The following is a 25,183-nucleotide window of genomic DNA, read 5'->3' as shown; positions in this document are numbered from 1 at the left end:
TTTGTGCTTTCGCAATTTCAGTGATCATTTTTGTGCAGCTCTCCCATTCATTTAACCAACTGCCATTCCTCATGCTCACTGTCAATGTTGTTGTGGCCAGATTTTTGAACACTCTGCTGTTTGCTCCTTACTGAAGATGTATTGTGACTGAGTGAAACATTGCCTTTTGCTTCTCTTCTGGTTTAAGGCAGACTGCATGGACAGCTGCTTAAAAAAAATAGCCTCCTTCTCTTCCCCCCCAAACAATGACATGTTGATCGCATCTGACTGTTGCTTTGTTCTTGTTGATCTAACATGAAGTACTTTTTGTGTCCACATTTTCAGACGGCAACTCCAAACTAACATGGCAGTCAGACTGTGCGATGTGGCTTCTCTGCTTAGAAGTGGTTCGTGGGCGCCTGAGCCTTGGACTGGGGTCTGTGGCACTTCTTATTTTGAAATCACTTGGGCCAGAAGGCCTGCTTTTTGTCCGTGCTCAGGCCATACCAATGACGTTAGCTCTCAGTCATATTTCGATAATCAAATCAAAATGTTTCATTTGGAATTTGGGCTTTTTTGAGGTTTGGTTTACGGGTTGAGCTCACTAATGTTTGACTGTATTGGTATGGTCTAAACCTGTCAGCCTCTGTCTGACATGTTTTTCTCATAGGAAACTTTTATTAAATTTTAGTTTATTTGGCCTTTTGTGCTCAAATTAGTCAAAATGTGATATGAAGAATATGCACAGTGGTGTGATTTTACTGATCAGCGCACGGTGAATGTGTTAAAGGACTCTTCATACATTAATTTGTTGCTGGTTGTCTTAACTGATACCACATCATTTAAGGCCTGTTGTTCGACGCTAGCATACTGACGGCTGCAGATTTGATGCTGTTACAGGCTTTGCATATCTAGCTTATTTTGCCGAATGAAATGTTTCGCTTTGGTCGCCACATTTAACTTTGAAAGATATGTTTAAACATGCCACTTATCAGCTTTAATACTGCTTTATCAATTGTTGAGCTTCTGACAGATTAATAGACCATCACATTGCTTTCTCAGTAGAAAGTCTCTTCTGTTTGCCCGGAAACAAAAGCAGCAATCATGAATAGAAGAGAGGGAATTCATTGTGTTTTCTCTTTTTTGTTTAAAACAATTTCTAACTATTTACTTTCCCAGTCAGTGGTGGTGATGCAAGATATAACATTTTAGATATCAGTGCTAAAGACACAATTTATATAAAACCAATCCCAACCTCTTCTAGGTAGACAAAGTACTGACATTTTACAGTTTTTGAAGAAGCTAAAAACCTATAAGGTTCTGCTATGCTACCACTACACTGAATAAAATAATACACAGACACAACTGCATGTAGAATCTTTCTGACACAGCGTTGTTACCTGCAAAATACTTTCGATTTAAGTAATCAACAGTTTACTACAAAACAAATTTAAATGTGTGAAGAGTGTCCTTTTTAACTGTCTGCTGCTTTTAGATTCGTTCAGCTCGATCTGCATGTGGTGTTGACTTGATTTCTCTCTGTCTCTTTAGCAGGTAATTGCTGCCATGGAAACACAGCTGTCCAATGGGCCAACTTGCAACAACACAAGCAACGGTCCCTCAACAATCTCAAACAACTGCTCCTCACCTGTAGAGTCAGGGAGCATAGAGGACAGTAAAACTAACTTGATAGTCAACTATCTGCCTCAGAACATGACCCAAGAGGAGCTGAAGAGTTTGTTTGGGAGCATCGGAGAAATTGAATCCTGTAAACTAGTGCGAGACAAAATAACAGGTAATGCAACTGTTTTCATTGTTATGGCTGGTTAATAGCTCAGATCCAACTGGTACTATGCGCTCATTTTGGCATGTAATTGGATTTAAAATTATTATATAAACTAGATTTAATTTAGAAGTTGTGACATTAACGTTCAACCCAAATGATGCATCAGTGGGGCCCTATGAGCAGTATTGTCCATGTCGTAAGCTTGTCTGTTTATGCATGCACAGCATGTGATTTGCTCTTTTGTGTATTTGACATCTAGCATCATAAATTATGGACCGTCTTACCCCCAATAAATGCAGAGGCCTCTGTTTTGAAAGTCAGCCAATCATTTTGCATCTCATTATGGGGAATATCGGGCACTGTCTTTACATAGAAGCCATTATAAAACCCTCCAAGCAGCAGCATAAGGACTGATTTGAATTACTATTAATACTGCTCTAATATGTATGATGATACCAGTGCCACAAGCAAAATGGCATTTCCCCCCCCAAAAAAGTGAGTTTTAGGGAGGGTTTTCTACTCAAAGAGGGTATTTAACTGTTGGAATTTCAGTAGTGTCTTAAATTTAATCTCATTGTAACATTCCTTGTATTTGGGCAGGTATCATTTCAGTTTTTAGTGGGAGGAATGCAGCTTGACGTGGCCTGTGTGACATGAGCTGGTAGATGATGACAGAGGCTGCTGGGTGCTTGGCTCTTGCTGTTTCAGTCAAGGTTACTGAGACCTTCCTCCATCTGCTTCTTTTATAATGCAGCCCGATGGTCGGGGACATGAGCCTCTCAGGCCTTTGTAAGGATGTGTGCAAGCATCTCTTTCTATTTGCATTTGGTTTTCGAGAAATCTGCCACTCGGGTGAATAGATCTTATTGAGAAGCATTGTTGAACAAAGAGGCTAGAGCTTTAATAATTCTAGATTATCTCTATTCTGGGAGTCCAGGATAGTCACCTCCATTAAATTAACATGGAAGCCACATCTGGGCTTAAATTATTAATATTGTTAAATATTTCACAATGCTTATGTATAGCTGACCAGTATTCACAGGTCTGTCCTTGCATGGTTTTAGCCTAAATTCTAAAAATGTTGTGAAGTACTCCGAGTATGTATGACTGTCTTCTGTCATCGGTGCTCCGTAAACAAATCCAGAGCTTTTATATTCCGTCACTGCAAACAAACAGTAGCCGCAGAGGTTTGGTGTATTCTTGGGCTTTTGTGCTGAATTGTGTTACTGAATTTTATACTTTTGTCACGCAGCAATGACGAAACTTGTCGAGTGTGTAGTCTTGCATGGAATGAACTCCCTTGTTTAGCCATGCATACAAGAAATGCATTTGATTGTTTAATGTGTGAAATGGCTTGAGCTGAATTGACAAGTGATCCTTGTTTAAAATCAGTGTCGGACACAGTCTGCTTGGGTGATTGAACATAAACATGCTTGATAGGTTGCATATCTAGAGGAACGAGTGTGAACATAGGGCTCTCACATTAATTTAAGTGCAAGGAACGGAATAAAACGGCTTGTTTGAAATCAGCCTGCCCCTGAGGCGACACCGCACGCCCCCATGAAGTGGGGCAGTAGAAATGTAGATTAAGATTCAGCAAGTAACATCACTGAACCCTTTTTCTTTCTTTCTTTTTTTTTTTCACCAAGAAAACCATTTACTGCAGGCCTTCCACTGACTCATGTAAAGTAACGCTTGAAATAAAGTTTTGATCTTTTAGTAAATCTGTAAACAAATTAGCTTATGAATAAACAGATGTAACCAAAGCGTGGGTTCCTCTATAGTGCTGTGTGTTATTTCATAGACAACATTGATTTAAAAAAAATAGAGAAAAAGAAAATTGATTAAAAACAGGAAAAAAGGTAATAAGTTGATCCAACCATACTGCTTAACCTTGTAGACTGTCTCTCCTTTTTAATGTTGATTTAGATTTTGGCAGCAGCTGGTTGTTTAATGGGCTTTAAAAGACTTGTTTCTTTTACTGGTATGTAAATTTAGATGTTGATTTAGAAGAGTACATTAATCAGCTGCTAATTTTTTTTTCTTTCTTTCCACAATATGGCAAAGACTAATGTCTGGAAATCTAATGCATGTCTATATTTTATCTTGGATACAGGGTGTACCGGTCTAAATGTGTGTTGCTTTTTGCAACTTTCTATAGTCGTCTTCCCCCTTTAAAGAGGGAAAAAAACTTGGACAAATGTAGTTTAATTACCTGCAATTATCGTCCGTTTCTCTAAGGGATGGTCCAGTGCTACCTTAGACAGTGTAGTAACTGTCAGTTGTTTATGCATCTTGTCGTCTGCCTTATGCAGCTTTCCAGACAATCACAGCTGTAGAGCTGAATAAGACTGACGCTCGATCTGTGTTTTCATGTTTGTGTGTCACGTTGCGGTCGTGTTCATTTCTCTGTGTGAGCTTTGGAAAAGACGTACGCGTCTGTGGAAAAAAAGTGCATATGTCATGTTAATTTCTAGTTTACACCTTTTGCAAAATGGAGCAAGTAATGTAGAGTATAGAACTATACAAGTTGGACTTTGTCTTCTGGATGGGAGGTTCTGTTCAACTGGATTAGGGGTGACAGTTGCACCAGCATCTGTAGTGAAGCAGTGCGTGGATGGATGGGGTCTGCTCCAAAGGCTCTTAGCATCAGTGGTGATCTGATTAGGAGTAATTAGCCTTGTAAAAAACAAATTGCCTTTTTATTAAAGAAATACAAATGTGGCCAGCTCTTAGCTCTCCTCCTGGCAGTAGATACTTCTCAAAGAGGACACCTCAGGGAGGAAATTTCTTTTTAGGTAAATGTATAAGCTGATGAAGTCAAACTAAAAAAAAAAAATGAATCCGGTGCCAATGCTAAAGTTTCAGCATGCCCATAATTGCTTTTGTGTTGATGTGTCACAAAATTGTTTTACTTTGTCACATTTTTACATTTGAAGATTTAGATACCTGCTTTTACATCCCAGCACTAAGAATTTTAAAGCAAAAACTGTTGAACAGTAGTTTTTGACAATGCAGGCGTTATTAGGTGTCAGTTTGTTCATACAAGCTGCAGTATGGATTGATGATGCCCATCAGCAGTATCTAAGCAGCAGGCTATTACGAAGAAAGCAGTTAAACTAGTACTTTAAATTATTTTTAGATGATAAAAGCTTGAATTGGGATGTGGAAAAACTGACTTCAAACTCAGCTGGGAAGAAATTAGGCTCTTAATGTTATTCAAAGCCTCCGAGTCATTTCTCAGGAATGATGCTCTGATTTCAATTTCAGCTCTACATAAAACCCTATCCCCTCCAGACTGTGTTGCTTTTGTCTCTCCCTTGGCCCTGTGGCAATGGACTTAAGCCAGCCTACATCTGCGTACTGGTGCTACATCAGATGTTAAGTAATCACCAGAGAGATGCATGCTTCCTCTTTGCTTTAAATGTTCTCGCCTTGGCTGCTGCAGCTTAGTCTTTGTGTCGTTTTCCTCCCACTATGGGCAGCACTAGTCTTGTACTGAAATCTGGGCGCAGCTCTCAGCAGGTTTCCTCGACATTAATGACAACTGAAAGTAAGCAAGTTGTTCATTATAGGAACGTGTTTGCAGCAGATGTAGTGGATACACAGGAAGACATTACTATAAAGGCGTAGTGGGCCCACATACAGTAGAATGAGGCGATGCAGGCAGTTTTCCCTCCAGGCTTAAGTAAAAGTGTCATTTCACCAGCTCATTTCAAAGGCTCGGCATGTGTCTCCTGGCTACAACAGCCCCTGAGACGGAAGGTGAAATGAAGTTTATGAACTTTACTTGATCACAGCAGAACAACCCATGAGAGCAGTGACTCATGGTGGTAAGCAAGTAGATCGTTCAGGTCCTTTTGGTAGATGTTCAGTAAAGCTTATTTAATAGCGACGGTGAAAATGATATTTAACAGCGGGGGTTCTGTTTTGTAATTTCGTTTTTTTAAACTTTGTATATTGGCACGATGTCACATACACAGATGAAATTGTAATTGCAGTTTGAATTTAATTAAAGGAAGAAAAAATGGGGACCTTTATGTGTCAGTCATCTGTCTGGACTGGTCCTGTGGTTAAATTACATTTTGGGGTGTGTATAAAAAATATTACCTGCATCTAATCTCATCTAAGGTTTTCAGTAAAAAAAAAAAAATTCAAGTTGCTTATAGACTGTATTAATATGCTGAAGCTGCTTGAGCTAGTGAACTTGACCGGCAGTGAAATTGCAGAGAGACCCAGCAGTGTGGGTGGAGGAAATTGAATTGCCTCTGTGCACATAAAGAGTGGGTGTCAATCTATTGTACATTTTAGAGATAAACTGCAGAGGGAGGGGGAACACATTGAGCCTCGGCTACTGCACTGTGTCAGAGATGAGTTGGTGTGAAAGCAGAGCCTGTCGTTTTTAATTTGAGATGCACTTGTCAAAGAGTTGGTTTGAGAATTTTATTAAAGGTTGTGAGCCATGTAGATGTTTGTTTGGAACTGGGCTTGTGACCTCCTGTTTCCTTCATGCTCTACCAAACATGAAATAAAGACCAGCTATTCATCTGTGTGTAGTATTACTGACTATTTTGCATTGATGCCATTCACCAATAATTCAGTCTGTGTGTATTTGTGTTGTGACTGCAGGTCAGAGCCTAGGATATGGATTTGTGAATTACGTGGACCCAAAGGACGCAGAAAAAGCCATCAATACCTTAAATGGCTTGAGACTTCAGACCAAAACCATTAAGGTAAGATACAATTTTGATTCTTATCAAAATCCGATTTATGTAAATTATACACAGACATTGACTTGTTTGTTATCTTTTGTGTAAGGAGCCTAATCAGACAGACACGTTCAACTCACTGATATACCAAAAATCTAAAATATGCTGTTCATGTCTAGCTCTCGGTGCTGGAGTCGAAGCCTAACGAGGCTGGAGAAATGTGGGGTGGAAAGGGAGCCTATTGTTAATCTGGGCACATGCGGCTTCGCCTGGGCCTCAAGTAGAGCAGAACTGTTTCTATGGTTGCATGTGCTGTAGCACTGCTGTATGCCTTTACAGAGAGGTGGCTGCCATTAGCATTCATCAGGCAATGTAGCACTCAATGTGCTGGTGGAAAAACTCATTTGCTTCATATAGTGCTGCAGGATTTGTGGATGGTGGAGCCAGATTATTAGATGTGATATTTTACCACAGTGGACTGACAAGGTGCTAGCCAGTTCCCTCCTCACATCGGGCAGAAAGAAACACATTTTGTGGTTGAAAATTCGTTTTTGAATTGCATCAAATTTCAGCTGAACGCTTGATTATTTCTGTATTTAATGTTTGAATATTGACAGCCGTACCTCTTCATTCCCATGAATCAGACAGAACGTATCGTTTCCCTCCACCTCTCCTCCTCAGTTCATACCTTGTGAAAGTAGAACATGGGAGCATTTTTTCTTTTTTTTTATATCACACATTCAGAAGTCTGTAGCTGATCTGTCAGAAGTGCAAATAAACCCCAGTGAGGTGGAGGAATATACTTTGCAAATATTAGCATCAAATGAAGTGTGAAGGTGAGACTGGGACGGAGGCAGGGCTGGGGAGAGGCGAGGGAGTTGCCTGGCTGTGGGCAGGGCGCTTCAGCTTTCACGTTCGCTTTGTCAGCCTTCACTTCAGGGCAGGAACAGGGTGAGTGTTGAGGTGTTGGGGGAGCAACTGGGGTTCTTATCGATCTTTAAGCACAAAAGGAATCCTTTTTGAAGGTTTGATTAATGTGAGTGATCTATTTTTTTTTTCCTGTCATACCATCTGTTGCAGGGAGGGACTTTGGTTTAAGAGCATTTAATGTGTGCGACGTTGTAATTAAATACAGCTGTGGTGCCATTCAGGTAATTGACAGTCGAGTCACAGGAACCTGGAGCCACCAGATGGGAGTAGCATGATACAGCAGGCTCTTGAATCTGCTGCGCTTTTTTTCTTCTCACTCTGTGTGATCCTCCACAAAACCCTCCTCGAGCCATTCTTGCACATCAGCTCCTAAATTTAGGCTCTATGACTTCCTTCTCCATGTTATTGTCTAAACGTCTACATGACTGAAAATGGGATGGTGTCTTGTGAAAGAATGAATTTATGACTACTCATGGGTGTAATAACCTATTGATCCACAGGACCTGGTAGATGACTCTGTTTTCTATTACTCTGCTATGTTTATGGACAGATGTTGATTTATGCTGCATATGTATGTGGCCTCCGGTGCTGTCCTCTTGACCTCCAGATGGGAGCGGACTAGATTGGTTTTAAGAGGCAGACACGCTGCTCTGTTTATAAAAACTTTCAAGAAATGATAAATTTACTTTTAAAATGAGAGCTGTCTAGACAAGCCTGACACTGCATCCATCTCTGTCAGGGTTCCAACAGAGTTGATGGGCAGGAAATGTGTCACAAACTTTTTTCTGGACAGACTGATTTGTCACTGTCCATTTATCCAATGAGAGTTATAATTAAGTATGCACTGTGGGGGGGGATTTGGGTGACAGACTGTGGAGCAGACAAATTACTGCAGTGCATCACGCTGTTGTTGTTGGATCCAAACGATTATAAAAACAATCAAAATTGATAAAACTTGGCCCATGAATGGGATGAGTAGAGGTTTACCGTGCATCACTATTTCTTTATATTTGCCTCATGTTCATGCTCTACAACAACCAAATGAAAGCATCAACAACAAAGATCTGTTTAGTCCATTTTAACGGATTTGTGTGTTCAGACTAGCACATACTCAATTGTATTGCCTCTGATGGCGGACAGTCTGACGAGGCGTCGTTGAAGTGTACCAACAAGTACCTGCTAACATTGCTCTGTCCATCTTTAATCTTATTTTACCTTCATTATTCATACTTAACTGTTTCTCTCCCTTTTTTGTTTTACTTTAAAAAAATCTAAAAATAATATTTAAAAAATAAGGCTTGATTCAGTGGCCTCTCTCCCATTCGTCATGGAGTCTCTGAGCTTTGAAACTTTTGCTCAACTTGAAGCATTTTAAAATCAAGCAGAGAGGTTTAGCCTCAGTTTGCACCAAATGGAGCAAATCTGCTCCATCTGCAAACTTTTGCATTTTACATTTATGTCAATATTTGCTTCATTTAGTCTGAAGAGTTTTCTGAATGATGCAGGTTATTATTTAAGCATATTTTGTAGAAAAGAGAAATTGCAAGTGTTTGTTTTGGAAATTCTACTTATAGCGACTATTTGTCCATTTAAAGTAAACCTAGTCTGGTTAAATATGAGTTAATGATCTAACAGCATTCTCTCTGCTAGAAATGAGTCACAGCTCTTCTTGTGTAAGTTTAAATAATCCTTAAATTACAGGTGTTTGTATAAAGTATTGGAGATTTGTGAATTTATGACTGCATGTGAAATGGCGATGTACTCATGGTCATGTGAACTCTCTGCCTGTAGGTTTCCTATGCGCGTCCAAGCTCCGCCTCCATCAGAGATGCAAATTTGTACGTCAGTGGCTTGCCAAAAACCATGACTCAGAAAGAACTGGAGCAGCTCTTCTCGCAGTATGGACGCATCATTACCTCACGCATCCTGGTGGACCAGGTGACTGGTGAGTAGGACGTGACAGCTGTCCCATGGTTTTGCCCCCCCCCCCCCTTCTTTTTTTTTTTTTATTTCCTTTTGCCTCCTTCCCTCAGTTGATCCCTAACAAAATGACACAACCAGGCATGAGAAATGCATCAGAAGTCCCCCAAAAATGCAATTTTTCACAAGAGGGCTTCATAGAAATGCACAGATGGCTAGAATATAAAATGTAGCAGGACTTAATGCTTCATAATTCTTTTTGCATCCATTCTCCGTTCGTCTTGCACTCACCTTCTCCTACTTTTTCCCCCTTTTCTCATCTTGCACCCAGTGTGTCAATGCGTGTTTCAAGGCAAGATATGAAATGCATGTGGATACAGTTTCCATTTTTCAGCTGTCATGTAGAAGTAGAACCTTTATGAAACACTAATAAACAATCTTCCACCTTCCCAATTACTTTTTCCCTGTGGGCTGCTGAAACTTGGTATATTCGTTCAGGCATGTGTTTTGGGAATAGTTCTTTATTTTTCCAACACAAAGCCAACTTGTTTCAGGAGAATTCATTTGCAATTTCATTTTTAGTCTGTGATCAAACTGTCAGAAAAGGGGGAAACAAAATCCAAAGCAGCACTGCAACCAGCTTTTATAACGGAGCAACATTTAGTACAGATGCCCTTTTTAATACAGCATCTCTCAAGGACAAACACTTACAAGAATGAAAGCAAAAAGATTTAAGGGAATGCACTCCAGCTCATATGTGACATGCAAAACACAAGAGCACAAACTGTAAGAGAAATGCACTTAACAAGAAACAAAGCAAATATCAAAATGACAAAGCAGGGCCGTAAACAACGATGCACCTCTTCTTGATTTGGCAAAGATACTGAAGCTCAAGGCTGATCGGCAAGAAGAAACAAAGAGCCAAAAGACATGCATGGATGTTTCAAGGAGGCAGTGAGAGGTAAATAAGTTGAAGATTACTTGGTTTCTGTTCTCTGCCATCTTGGGACATCTGTGCATGTCACAACCTTTGCCTGGGGCTGGTTTCTCCCTGCTGCCTGCCAGTGTCCAGTAATGAGAGAGCTTCATACTGTCGCTGGTGCTCACTAATAAAACACAGCCCCTTTTTCACCCCCATCATTTCTTTTCTCTTGTGCTTCAGGTTTTTGCAGCTTTGCTTGTATTTTGGAAAGGGCGACTACAGATATTTGTGCTTCTTGCTTTCTTTGTATTTATGTATTTATGTGTGCAAATGTACACAATTCTAATTTCCTTGGTATTCAATGTATTCAAGTTAACTGTGTGCCTTCTGCCATCATTAATTCAGATTTGTAGCTGGTATTCTCACACTTCTAATGACTCAGTTGTGTAGCAGTGCATCAGGGTCTTGGTAAAATAATGTAATCCCATCACTGTTAAGGCAAAATAAATTAAACATGTAATCAGTATATCAACCCCCCAAAACTCAAGTGTTTTGAGCCCTAAATTATTACCAAACGTTTTCATGGCTGTCAGGAGGAACTCTGCGTATCACTGATGTTTAGTTAATGTATTAATGTGCTCTCCTCAGGCGTTTCCAGAGGGGTTGGCTTCATTCGTTTTGATCGGCGAGTTGAGGCCGAGGAGGCCATCAAAGGTCTGAACTGCCAGAAGCCGCCTGGTGCCACCGAGCCCATTACAGTGAAGTTCGCAAACAACCCGAGCCAGAAGACCAGCCAGGCGCTGCTCTCTCAGCTGTATCAGTCGCCCAATCGAAGGTACCCAGGACCCCTCGCACAGCAGGCACAACGCTTCAGGTAAAGGGGCACACCAAAAAAAAAAAAACAGTCATACTGCTAGTGATGTCTGAGTCTTTTTGAAATGATCATTTAAATTGTCTCACAGCAGTATTATGAGAATATTCTGTGTTGGAGCTCATCAATACTCTGGACAGAATAATTCATCCCCATATTCACATCTTGAACTTTGCTGTGTTCCTCCTGTTGCAGATGTTAGGCCCATGATGCAAATCTGTCTGAGATTATTACTATTCTCTGGTGGGAGAATCACTAGATGTTGTTTTTGTCGGCAGTTAGTCTAGTTGGTGGCCATAAATGTTGAAAAGGGTCTATACGTGAATTTGCTTTTCTCCAGTCCACTGATTGACCTCAGGGGTCGACAAGAAAAGATTACAGTTTGTGAAATTAGAATTTTTGCGTCGTGTTCAGTGAGCGCTGCTGTATTTCTGTCCTAACCTGAACCCTCTTTGTGAAGCGAACGTCTCCTGTTGTTTGTGTAGGTTGAGTAATGATAAAAGAGTTTAGTCAACAGGTTGATACAGATCGAATTGTCTGGCGTTTACTTGAATCGGACATCTGACTTCATCAGAAATATTACTCATCTGTCATCCTGTCAGAATGCATCATTCATTTCATTAGTCTTATTCTGAAATTAATGTGTTTTGTGTTGTTGGTGTTTTGGATTTCTCAGGTTGGACAATCTGCTGAACATGGCCTATGGAGTCAAAAGGTAAATTGATTTTCTTGTTTAGATCTCTTAGATTGAGCTGGGGGATGTTTTCCTGCATGAGCTGTTGACAGCTTTGCGTAGGTAGTTAACAGTGCGTATGGTAGCACTGTGCAGTATGAGGTTGTTGATCAAAGACGTGCCTTAGTGCTCCTCTCCACAAGCAACTATATATACTGTAGAAGCTAGTTGTTGTGAGTGAATCAGGCTGTTTGTCTTAACAGCAGGTGATGGAGTAAATATTTATCCTGGGTATGTTGTGCCACACATGCTGCTAAGAAACCCATCACCTCCTCCTCCCTCCTCTGACCTGCAACAATCACTTTCCCTTTATTTGTACCTGAAGATCTTTTGCTTGTGTTCGATTCGTGGAAGCTACTGAGCAAGAAAAACATTGTTTAAGCTTGTTTTGTCTCACCTGTGATCTGTAAATCATCTTAAACTGTCAGCACCTGTCTTGTGATTTTCCATTATGTGTGACGCCGGTTCATTCAGAAAAATAGCCATGGACCAAAAGAGAAAGTCAAATTGGGAAAGGGATTTAAGCCAGACAACACATATCAGCCAGTGGACTAAAGAGTGGACTGACAAACGTTGCTGCACGCTGTTTAAAAAAAAAAAAACTTGCAACAAGCTTCGACGCATACGTGTCCCAAACTGCAATATCCCGACATAACCAGCAGGAGCATTGCTCCAGTCAAGTGTAAACTTTACATAGAAAGATATCTGTCTAAATATAATGACTTAAATATGGTTTTCTACGTCAGGACTTGATATCAAAACTGATCTTGAGGCTGATTTATAAGACCCCAGGACATTCTGAATACTTGGCGGAAGTCACAGACACTGAGCCTCCACGCTTTAAAGATTCATTATGTTCAAATGTATTCAGCTGCAGGGTGTTTTTGAAAGCAGTAGTCTAGACTGAGCTGCTAAACAGAGACTGTGTAGTAGTGGCGATGATGACGACCCATTGTAATTTACCTGGTGTTCCTCACCTGCCGACTTGTACATATGTTGAAACTGTTAATGCGATCAGTGGGGACTATGATGGCCTCCTGTGTTATTGGCTGAAGTCAACAATTTACACTCTAGAAATCCAGTTGCATTAATTAAATATGTGCATGTTGAGTCATTTGTGCTTACGCTTCATTGTGACTGGTAATAATTTAACGTGTCCCTCTCTAGAATGAGGTTAGTGACAGTGATGCAGTGGGGTGCTTTAATCTTGACATAATGTCACAACATGTCTAGATTAAAGCCGAGTCTACGCTGCTTGTCTACATAACAAAGGGCAGACTTTTACAATCTCTTACTTGCTATTGCACAAAATTGCATACTGGTATTTTGAGCTCCATACTCTTACCTTGATCTATTATGGACAGCCCTGTCCTGTTTTAAACTTTGTTGCGTCAGGCGTCTTTCAGGATTCACCAGGATACCAGTTTGTCTAAGTTGAGTTTTATAAGAATGCTTTCCCCTGAGTTATGACTGAAGTCCAATCACCTGAGAGCTCAAAGACCCGTCACCAGCCACAATAGACTTGTGATTTCCCTGCTGCCCTGCTCATTGGCTGACGTCTTCGTTGCCAAATCTCTCTCCGTGTCCTTGATGCTGGGAGCACACCTGTCATGGTGGATGTTCCCTGAGAGACCAACTGGAGCAGCTAATCTTACGTGACACCTGCTGCAATAATTCATAGGCTTTCCATGCACTTTGAATTTTGTTTCTTTAAACTGCAAATCCACATTTACCAAAGACCAGGGCTTTTTCTTGCCTTTTTCATTCCAGTCCTGGCACAACTTCCAACTTTAATTTGACTCCTGTTTAGCATCATAATGTGGCCTCTTTTTGTTCTGGAGAAAATAATTCTCGGCTCCTGTCCCTGTAGAAACATGGTGAGCTCAAGAGGCAGCTACAGTTTGTAAGACGTGTGAAAAGCTCTGATATGAGATCCGTGTATGTGCATACATGTCGGCTGGCTGTGTGCTGCCCGCTCTGCTGCTGAGTCAGCATGACCCAGCTGAGGGAAAATATTTACTTTTATAGAGAATATTTGCGTCATCTAATGAGTTGGTATGTGAAATGAGAGTAGGGTGATGACACTGTGAGCAGTGTTTACATTGCTGCTACAGTCGGAGAGGAGCAGAGCGAGTGCTGATCTCTGTGGAGTCTTGTCAGATTGTGTTAGGTTTGTTGGCACGATCTCTTGTCTTATAAAAAGGCCCATTTTGTCCTCATTTTGGCTCTCGCCTTGAACCATGTTACCTTTTGTCTTTTGCAGCCGGTTCTCCCCGATGGCCATTGACGGGGTGACCAGCTTGGCTGGCATCAACATCCCGGGGCATGCAGGCACTGGCTGGTGTATCTTCGTCTACAACCTGGCTCCAGACGCAGACGAGAGCATCCTCTGGCAGATGTTTGGGCCGTTTGGTGCCGTCACAAACGTCAAGGTTATTCGCGACTTCAACACAAACAAGTGCAAAGGATTTGGTTTTGTCACCATGACTAACTACGACGAGGCAGCCGTGGCCATCGCCAGCTTGAATGGATACCGCCTCGGGGACAGAGTGCTGCAAGTCTCATTCAAAACCAACAAAACACACAAAGCCTAATACCCACTGAGATTGTTTCTAGAAAACTCAGCAGAAAATGGAAACAGAAAATGGAAGCGCATTGACCGTAACTTTCTACATTAGTAAAAAAAAAAAAAAAACAGCTTTGTAAATCAGTGTTACGAAGAAAAAACAATATTTAGCGTCCAACAATGTGATTTTTCTTTCTTTCCATGGCTACGCTTTGAAATCTTCTCAATATACTTTAAAACAAGAAAAAAAAATCCAGCAGGTGTTGAATGCCTGTGATGTTGAATCTCTTGCTGTCTTTACAGATGGACCATCTAAAAACGTTACTATAGGTTTTGTCATTTTGTTGCACATCTGCTTTGAAACAGTAAGTCTTGTAAGGTTATGTGTAGTGATTTTCTTTGTATTTCTCTGTGTCCTGATTTGCCTTTAGGTGCGTTTAATGCCTTCAGTGGTTAGCAAGTACTTATTTTTGAACTATTTGCAGTTCTGTTGATTTTGTAAGTATTCCGTTCATTGTAATATGAGTTGGTTATTGGTTGGCTGCATAATGTTGCTTATTGTAAACTTAAACGGATAAAAGACAAAAAAAAAATTCTTAAAGCAGTACCTTGCCAAAGAGCTAAGAACCTCTTTGATGTGGGTTTAAAAAGCATCTATTTTTATAAAAAGAAAAATTTGGAGAAACTTTTTACTGGACCTGGAACAAAATATTTTGACTTGGATACTTTGAGAAATATCTTCATATGACACCTTGTGAGCTTTTGAACTTTACAGGAAAGTTTGCAGTGGTTGAAATTTCTGGGGAGATTTATGATGTAAAAGATACCTTTTGAGATCTTTGTATTATCTTTAGATTATAGAATCAGTGGCAGTGCTGGTTTCATTTGTAAAATCATCTGTGGGTCCCCCTGTCATCCTAGTTGTTATATGACTAGAAAACTCGCTTTCCGATTTGATTTGGAAAATGGACAAATATACAAAGGTTTATTCGCAAAAAACTGCATGCAAAATTATAACGTGGAGATATCTTAAAAGGTTAAATGGGGATAAAAATCAGTTCTTCCTAAAGGATTCCCTTCAGACGGAGCTCATGGTGTTTTGTGGTGTTACCTACAATATATCATTAGACTGATTTTGTCGTAATATCAACCAATAAGGGTTTTTACATACTTTGTATGAAAGATTAAGGACAAGCCAATGACGGCAGCAGCTTAAGAAAAACTAGTCTGAAGAATAGAACGGATTACTCCTGAGCTTTGAGCTATGTAAATAAGTCCTTTTTTATGTTGAGTATTTGGCAGACTTCTTTTGGTTCTCGTTCGGACTTCATCGGAAAGTGTGATATTAATATATATCGTTTTGTTTTTTCTCTTTTATGGAGTATGTAAGGTATTTTTCATTTTGGATATGAACCTTTTTTAATTTTTCAGTTTGCCTTGAGTTGAAATCCTTGGTTTGTTGTCCCATGGACTAAAGCATTACAGTGCATCTAATTTGTTGGTTGTTTGGTCTGTAGATAGTCTTGCTTCGTAAAAAAAAAAAAAAAAAAGGTATTAAGAAACTATAGACATATGTTTTGTTTTTTATATATAAACATTATAGATATATATTTATGTGGTAAAGAATGGATATAAACCACAGTTTTGAACTATTTGATTAGTTTGGTTTTTTTTCATACTCATATATATACGTAATGCATATAACCTGTCTTTAAAATCGTAAAAAGGTGTATATTGCTTTATTCACTTTGGGGGAAGGTCAGCGAAGCAGTTCCATTAACGATAGCAAAAATCGGTCGCAAGAGTTTCACCGACATCTGACTCATCTCGAACAAACAAACGGAGGCTCGTGGAGCCGTAGATGCACTGAATACTGCACCTGCATCCTGCTTGGTATTTAAACCAATTACTAGTCATGCTTCCCCTTAAATGAGCAGTGTGCTATGCATTATATAATTATCTTCGCAACTGCTTTTTCTCGTTTTATCTATTCCTTCTTTGTGTTACTTGTACAAGTTAAATTTAAGTCTAGATGATTTGTGATACTTGCTGCTGTGGGGTAGAGGCGACATTCTTCACGCCCGACCTGTCATCGTTGAAAAACAGCGTTTTCTTTTTGTAACTTCTTCATGATTATTTGGTCTTGACAAATTTGTGCTGATGGTCCGGCATGAGAGGATGTCGCCTCCCACCCCTCTTATCTTGATTCTTACTATGAGAATGATTATTTATTTCAAGTTGTATAGTCTGACTTGGTTCACAGCATTTTTGGAATAGAATATCTTTTGTTGAGTATTTAAAAGGATGTACATGTTCTTTACTTTGTGTTTGGATACTTTGGATTTTTTCCATGTTCAGTACATCAATAAATAAGTTGAAGGGCAATGCAGCTTCGTGAATGGATCCCATCATTCCTTTGTTCTGTCGTCTAAAAGATGTTCTGCCACTTCAGCTTGTAGAAATGTCACATTCGCTTTTCACTGCTCTGTCTTGTTGCATTTAAATTGTATAACTTTTCTCTAAAGGTCCGTACTGGTAGGATTTAGTGGCATCTAGCATCTTCAGATCGCAACCAACTGAACACCCCTCGTCTCACCCTCCTCTGTGCTAGCTGCAAAGAAATATGTCGTCAGATTTGTCAGTTAAAACATAATTAATATTCTGACCCTCAAATCATGGACTGTTACTTAGACAGAGATTCAAAGGTGTTGGTCTTAAAAACCTTTTAGTTAGCACTGCGCTAGCTCTTTACTTCGCTAGTACTCTTCATGCTAAGCTCAGCTAACTATTCAACTGTTTGAGAGGCGTCAATGTTATATCTCAGCAGTGAAGTGAAGAGGGATATTTAATAAGATGTCAATATTTTTACTGTTCGATACTTTTTAGAACCTGATGAATTATTGATTAATACTTTGTGGTGTGAAGTTGAATCTCAGACTGTAACTTGCACAACAACATTGAGGTTAAAGAAACAAGTTGCACAGTTTCAGTTTAAGAACAGTTTTTTTTATAGTTCAAATGTGTGAACAAATACAATGTGTTCACCCACAGTAGATAATTGGGGCATAGTTCAGGTGCTGGCTTGTCACAAAGATCAGCACAAGGCTTGAAGGAAGAAGCCCGATATAGGGTTATTGATTTTTCTTTTTTCCCCTCTTTCTTTTTTTTATCTCATGCTCCACTTGAGGCCGACAGCCTCACTGAAGATGAAATGGCCTGCTTTGAAGTGCGCTTCCCTACTGCGCAGCCACCTCACACTACCCGACTGTCATTTTAGGGGCACTGCAAGGACGCAGATGGGAGCCGCTGGAGGAACCACACTGGCTTTTTGTAAAGAAAACACAAAGAGTTCCAGCTCCAGCACGTCGCTCAGTTTAATGAAAACAATATTCATGGCTTGCACAGTCATGTAGTCATTTTAGCACTCTGTTTGGCTAGCAGAAGATAAGGAGGCTAATCTGCGTGCTGCTTAAAAAGCTTTCAGAGTCTCTCTGATATTTGCTGTTCCATTAGCCTGCATGTTAGGCCAGAAGTAATCTTCCCTGACAGCAGTTTTTATTGTGAAAGGAGTCATTTGTGCAGTTTAAAAGCATCCCGCATGTCGACGTTGAGGTTGCGTGGCACATCTCGGGTTTGTTGTGCTTTACTGGAAACGGATATTGATGCGAGGAGCTTTGGCTGAGTGACAGCGTGTTTGTCTCTTATCTGGCATGTCTGAGATGCTGAAACTGGTCTTATCATGGCAGACGAGTGCTGTGATTGGGCAAATCTCCCGCTACATGTTGTGATTACATGCTGCGGGTAAAAAAAAAATAGGATTAGGCCTCGGCAGTTAATGGCCGTCACAGATGAGTTGGTGTAAGTTGATGTCACATGTCCTTCTTAGTTACTTGACACGAAGGAACGAGGTTTGAAGTCAGTGAGGGGGTTTTGACTGCTACTTGAAAATCACTCTGACTCCTTCATGAATGCTTTGGACAAGCACTCATTCAGATTGCAAAACGAAGTACGAGGGACAAAAATGAGCTTTTAACTTGGGAGCGGACACCATTTCATCCTGGCTGACGTCTCTGTGCCTCCTTATGCAAAAGGCCAAAAAATATTAAAATTGTGTTTTGATGGAAGCTGCCATATCCAACAGACCCAGAACATAAAGGGAGAAGAAGACTCATTACCTCGCTGTGGTACCATCTGGTTCTGTGTAATGCAGCCGCTTCCAGATGGGTTCTGTCAGCTGTCGCCTGAGCCTGCGGTCCATGTCTGGTTCTGGTTGTGTTCATTTGTATTTTATCTGAAGTGGATGTATCATGACTTTTTGCATATTGTTTCAACTCTTTAAATATAGTTTTCAAGCTAACAATTCCAACTACTCACTACTTTATTTCAATCATCCATCAGTTGCTTATTTTTTCCTATTTCTTTACTACTTATGTAATTTCAGCTGTTCATCCATTAGTCTAGCCAACTTTTAATGTCTTCCATCACCTAGCTGCCTGACTGTTTGGACCTTTTACTGCTTCAACTAAAGCTGATGTCCTTTTTTAAATAGTGACACATGCTGTGGCGTTCAGAACCACGTCTGTCACGGCTGTCTGTGCTGTTTTTGTACAGCCTTTGTGGGCCTTTTGCATAATGGTATCGTTTTCTAGGGTATAAAAAAAGAAAAAAGCCCTCCATCCTGTTTGTCCTTGACATACAGTCGCTGTAACGTGAAGCGGCTTCGACCTGCAGTCCCCACATGGCCAGCGGTGTGTCCTTTATACATTATCCAGCCTACATCTCCTTCTGCGTTAATGAAGAGGAGGGTCACGCAGATGGTCCCTCCATTACCTCCCCACCCATTCTCTGCTCTCACCCTCTTAACTGTCCCCCTGCTCTTGTAAAAACCTGACGCACTGTAGCGCTGTTTGCAGCCTAATGGGACAGGAGATAAATAAAATGTGCTTGTACATTTTGTCCGGAGCTGCTGATGTCAGCAGGCTCACATAAACATACTTGCATAGGGTCTTTGCTGCTGATGTGATTTATGGCCCACCAGGTTTTCTATTACACTCATTTATAATTTGCAGCTTCCCTCCTGTTCAGGCTCCAGCAGCAGTAGAGCCCAGACACAAAGGGCGGTGTTCATCTCGTGGTTTTCTCCCTTTTTTGTGTAGGTTGAGAGCTTGTGTTTGTGCACAGATAGATGGGATAATAGAAGTCTGTTAATGGCGGGATGTTTCCACTTTGCCACTGTGAAACTGGAACGCAAAGGAAATCTAGACGTACCTGAAGGCCACGACAAGTAACAAACCTATTGTTGTCTTAAAATGTAGAGTATATGACAAACGGGACGGCCTCAGAGGGAAGAGGAAGTCTCGCAGTCCTGCAAAACATTTTCTGAAGCTTCATGGCAAAACAGCGCTGCAGCGTTCTGCTAAACAACTGAGGAAGACACAAGGAAACGCTTTTAGCGTAGCAGCTATGGGGAAGTTCTCAGCTGAAAAATGGGGGTAAATGACCTCTTTTCAAATTAGTGTAGGATCTTAGAGCCTCTGAAGATGAGCTGTGTGTTTAAGTCCCTGTCTATGTCAGTGTTGAGCAGCAGATACTGACTGACTTATCATTTTTGGGTGAACTGTTCCTTTAGAGTGGGGAAGATTTGAATGCTGCGTGATTCATCATCACACGTCAGACATTTTCAGCAAAGAGTTCTGATTTCGAACACTTACTCCCTCTAATAGTTCTCACTAACAGTTTTTACCTGGATGTTTGTTTGCGTGCTCCTTGACATTAACGTCAGACCTCACTGCTCGTGATGCTCAAACACATTTATGTCATTCACGTGGCCCTCCTCTGGTTTCGACAGTGAAGTTGATCACCGGGTTATTTGTCCTCTGTCGAACATTGTCTTTCACCCAGCGATGAAATGCTCTCGAGCGTTTTAAATGAAAAGGCCTTCAGGCTGATTGGGGTGGAGTGGATGAATAATGGCCCTTTATGTGACTTAGATATGGTCCCTTTAATGGCCTGGTGTCACGGATTATTCACAGGTAAATCCACAAGTACCTTCTCTTTGTGCGAGGTTCTGCCATTAAGCGCGGCCTGAAATGTTCTTTTTTAACGAGCAGTGGCGAAGGGTTAGACACGTCGCCACTGTCTATTTAAGAGGATAAGTGGTGATCGGTGGTTTTGATTGTGCATAAATTCAAATGAGTCAATTGCAAAGTTGAAATCAGTGAAATGGAGTTAAAGTAGGATTTTTGTGTCCAACTTGAAATGAAGTAAATGCCTAAGTTCAAAGGTACGAAGGCCTTTTTGTTGTGCGCCACATGCAGGAGTTTCCCTCCATCGCCTGCTGCCGCCGACAGGACTGCCGTGTGGCTCCCACAGCGAAATATACAATGTTGAATGCGTCTCCTTTTGCATCATTTTTCCATTTTTCAGACATCAAAGACATTCAGATCAGTATAGGACCTTGTTCTGCTGTCTTCCTATTTCTCGCGGTCCACGGTCAAGCATGTTCCGTGATTGGATTTAAGTTCTTACATCACAAACGGTTGCGGCTTGGCTTCCTCCTGCCCCGTCAGCTCGGCGCTGACTCCCATCAACATGGCATCATCTATCTTCTCTAACGACTCTGAGCAGGGCTCCATGTTTATTCTCCCTATGAGGCCTTGGCACCTCCGTTCCATAATGAGGCAGTGAAGAAAAGGGGTGCAGATTAGAATAACAGCCTTAACTAATCCATAACAGGCCGATGAGGCGCCACGTTTGGGGGAACCGTGTCATTTCTCATTTTGCAGTGCCATGGCAAAATCTCTCCTCTCTCTCAACCCCCCACGCAAAACAAGCCCCGAGAATAGCGGCTGTGGCAAGCCGCCGGCACAAGGATGGCAATCAACACAACGTAGCTTCTTCCCCTGTCTCTCTCTCTCTCTGCTCGCTCTCCTCTCTTTCCCAGCTCTCACCAATAGTCTGAGCAGAACAGAGAGGAAATCCATGCCTCTGACGATGGACTTTGGAAATCAAAGATGAGTTCTGGCCCAGAGGAAACTAGTGTGAGGACTCCAACCTCCGGTCTCAGGGACGCAGAGCGCTCTGCTCTGCCAGTGATTGGTATCGATAAGTCTCGACTTCAGTGAGGCTTTTTTTCTCGAAGCATCCTCCCAGACAATAGCTTTGGAATATGGACTTATTTCTTCAGGCTGAAAGTGTTCGCTAGGGGCCCCTGCTGGTCAGAGGAATTCACAGCAGCAGCAATCAAGAAAGATGAAAACATGTTATGTGCAAGCACATTCAAACTGAGCTCTGATGAAGCATTATGTTTCACTGAGTCGATCCCCAAAAGAAATCTTTGTGGTGAATGTAGAAACACCCCTTGTGACTTGTGGCAGAACTATGGAAGAGGATGAGGGCCACTTTCAAAAAAACATTACTGATTCAGAACTCAAAAAAAAGGTCAGAACTCGAAATGTTCTTCACCGTGGCACTAATCCTCCACACGGAGCTGTAAGTGCTTGTTGCCCCCAAAAAACAAGATCAGACGGAGCATTATATGCAATATTTTCCAGTATTAATAATTCCAATTGAAACATAATTTACATTCGGAAAGATTCGCTGAGCAGAGAGCGCCCTCTTTTACAGAGCGTGGCCGATTTGCAAGTCAAAAACGAGACATGCATAACATTTTTTTAAAAAAAAGCCAGACAGCGACGATGGAATCTGGAGCGAAGAGTGACGCCTGTCCACAGATGAAATCAATTCAGCCTTATTACCTCCGAACGACTGATTCAAGACACATTTCACAAAGAAATCCAAGCCTGAAAATTTAGATCACTCATAAAAAAAAAGCTTTTTTCAATACCACTAAAAGCAAGATACAAGTCGTTCATCACCTTGGGAGTCGGAATATTTGCTGATGACACTGATTATGAACCCCACTGCGTCACATTCTCATTCATGTACGGTGAAAAGAGAAGAGGATCCAGCACAGATCCTTGAGGAACTCCTTTTGAGCTGAGACACAATGGATGAGCCTTTCAACACATTGTGTCAGAGAAGGTTTGAATCCAGCGAGGCCGAGTGAATGGACGGATTCAAGGCTCCAACCACGAAGTCATTAAGTTAATTATATAAACGCTCAGGATTACAAGTCTTAAACTCACATGCCAAAACAATTGCATTTTGTTAAATCACAGTTGCCGCCTCTGTGATTTTCTCCCTTTCACATTGCCGTGGATGAGACCTGTCAGTGTGCTGCACTCTGGTAAAATCCTAGAAATGGTCTCAGGTAGGTGGAATCACACTGGATTCAACACGAGTGTCAGGATCTCTCATCGCAGCAGCACAGCCTGACGAGCTGCTGCAGTTCTGGCCATTTTCTACCACTCGCACAGCAACTGCAGCTCGATGATGTGAATGAGAATGGTGGGCGATGCGGAGCACCGTCTGTAGCATGTCAGGTGTACCACTGTCATTTTATGTCCTCGGCCGTGTTTAATGCTTTTTTTTTTTTTTTTCAGCATAAATGGTGAAACAACTTCCCCATAAAGCAAACAGAATATAACCGCGTGCGGCTAATGACCTTCCATTTCTGTTGCTCGTTCTGTGCAGGAGGCAAAGAGGCTTTTTGGACACTTGACAGATTGCAACCCCCCACCAAGCACCTTGATATATGCATGAGGCCTCGTTGAAAGCTCAGCACGAAGGGTGTCTGTTTGTCCTACAAGTCGGTTCCTGCTTGTTGCACATCTGGATGCATTTTGCATGTTTCTGATGTGTCCATACATTAACGCGATGCAAGCGAGGCGGAGGCTGAAGTAGCTGCCGGCCGCCTCGCCGGCCTCCGTTCTCCTGTAATAAGGCCTGATTTAAGGTTGACCAGAGCGCATCAGGAAATGGCGCCTCGTCCCTCATTTCCTCTGCAGTCGGTGGAGATGAGATCTCTTCACAATATTTACCCGGGGAATAATGATGTTTGATTTGACTCTCTTCTGGGTGTGTCTCTGCGAGGGCTATTTTCATCCTCTGCTGCCACTGAGAGAGAAAACAGACAGAAGCTATGACCACAGGAGAGAGCGAGCCTCAGATCATTGTTTATGGATGATGCTAGGTTGGTGTATTTCTGTGCTCGGCCTTCAGAATGAAAGGGGCCCCTGCGTTGCGCTGTTGGTAGCGTGACTCACTACCGGTTTCTTAGCTTATTGCATTCCTCTCAGATGCTCCTGAGCCAACTCGGGCTGGAGAGGCTGCATTCCCTCGACATGGGAAGAAAAAGGTTTTCTAATAACGCAGTAAGCATGAACACAGTGATGTAAAACACCCTCCAGCTCTCCTGTTGTACATGAGCAAGACTCCCTGACTGAAAGAAGTCGCTCTGCATCTCTGAGAAGTCGTTTTGTGTCTCTTTTATAATGATTCTCTTTTAAGTCTTAAAGTTTTGCCAAACGTTTTTTCATCCCTGTGTGTTCTTTTTACACTTTTTTGTAGTGATTGTCCGTCTCTTTGCAGGTTCTTTGCTTCTCTTTGTAGTGTGTCAGGTGCGTCTGTGGAGTCCATTTCTTGTTCTTTGTGGTCATTTAACACCTCTTTGTTGTCATCGTAGTCGATGTGAGGTCGTTCTGTGCCTCATGGCGGCCATGTTTATGTCTCTTTGTAGTAATTTTGTGGCTTCTTTGTAGTCATTTTCCACTTTGTGTGTCTCTTTGTACTCTTGTCTTGTGTCTCTTTCTGTGTATTTGTAGTCATCTTGCATCTCTTTGTGTCTGCAGTTAATTTGTTTTTCCTTGTCGTACTTTTGCCTCCCCCTTTGTGTCTTTGTAGTCATTTTACACTATGTGTTGTTGTTGGATTCACTGATACCAATGGATTATCATGGTTATTCTGAATTAGATCTAAATGTTTTTGGGTTTTTTTTTTTGACAAATCAATCTGAGTGTATTGGCGCTGACAAAGTGCTCTGCCAAGGTTTTTTGTTTTCATCAAACCATCACTGCTGATCAGGAGGTGAAATGTGGCTTATAAGGGAGAAAACAAACTAAAAGAAAAAGGGAATACTTAATACTTAGCTTCTCTAACAAACTCTTTATTAAAATGTCCATTCTGATTGGATTTAATTATGCTTAGCTGCTATTCAAAGCAAAAGTAGGGCTTGGAAGTCCTCTGGGATTGTGGGTTGTATTTATCCACCTTTAGTTTCCTCGGCAGCTCAGCTTGAACAGCTACAGAAAGGAGCGGTGGTGTTTACCTCATTACAGCCTGCCCTCTCTCTGAGGAGCACAGTCATTTGCATGGCTGCTTGTCAAACCACGTTAATATTGACAAAGATTTGCACCCATTTTAATCACGCCACGTAAAAAGGTATACAAAGTTGTTTATGACTGCTCCACCGCTGAGCAATAGGCACATTCTGTGCCGCGGCGCACATTAAAAAAGATTGCACTTTGTTCCGAGCCGCAATTGCAAATCACAGACGTCAAAGAGGTGGAGGAAAAATAGATGACTGCGATGGCAGTTTGAGTCTAACGAAAATGCATTTACATATTAAACCACACAGCAGCGTGCGGAGCGAGGCTCTGTTTGAATTGCACGCTCCAGCCTGCCTCGCCTCAGTGTGAGGAGTAGCAGGGGCCTCGCCGCTGTGACTGCAGTACCGTAAATTTGAAGTTGTTTACGGATGCTGCCATCTTGGTGCGCTCCGGGAGGGAAACTTGGAGCGGGGCCATTTACCGGCAGCTTGATGAGAGTGCAGTGAGGCGAGTTAATTAATACAACATCCCTGGGCCC

General features: G+C 41.5%; 1 protein-coding gene across 7 annotated transcripts in view; it reads left to right on the top strand.

Moving 5' to 3' along the window:
* Positions 1–16,805, top strand: part of elavl2 (ELAV like neuron-specific RNA binding protein 2) — a 33,952-nt gene extending 17,147 nt beyond the window's left edge. For 3 of the 7 annotated variants that reach the window (XM_037112649.1, XM_037112648.1, XM_037112647.1), the window contains exons 2-8: positions 325–415; positions 1,531–1,774; positions 6,395–6,498; positions 9,196–9,349; positions 10,895–11,120; positions 11,794–11,832; positions 14,114–16,805. In XM_037112649.1, coding sequence (XP_036968544.1) covers positions 344–415; positions 1,531–1,774; positions 6,395–6,498; positions 9,196–9,349; positions 10,895–11,120; positions 11,794–11,832; positions 14,114–14,444 — 1,170 coding nt within the window. In that variant the 5' untranslated portion in view covers positions 325–343 and the 3' untranslated portion in view covers positions 14,445–16,805. The remainder of the gene's footprint in view (positions 1–324; positions 416–1,530; positions 1,775–6,394; positions 6,499–9,195; positions 9,350–10,894; positions 11,121–11,793; positions 11,833–14,113) is intronic. The other 4 variants (XM_037112651.1, XM_037112650.1, XM_037112652.1 and 1 more) reach the window with 3 other exon arrangements.
* The last annotated feature ends 8,378 nt before the right edge of the window (positions 16,806–25,183 follow it).

Source organism: Acanthopagrus latus, chromosome 10 (assembly GCF_904848185.1).
Source record: "Acanthopagrus latus isolate v.2019 chromosome 10, fAcaLat1.1, whole genome shotgun sequence".
Lineage (NCBI taxonomy): Eukaryota > Metazoa > Chordata > Actinopteri > Spariformes > Sparidae > Acanthopagrus > Acanthopagrus latus.
The sequence above is the reverse complement of the archived record's forward strand: the minus strand, read 5'-3'. Positions and strand labels throughout refer to the sequence as shown.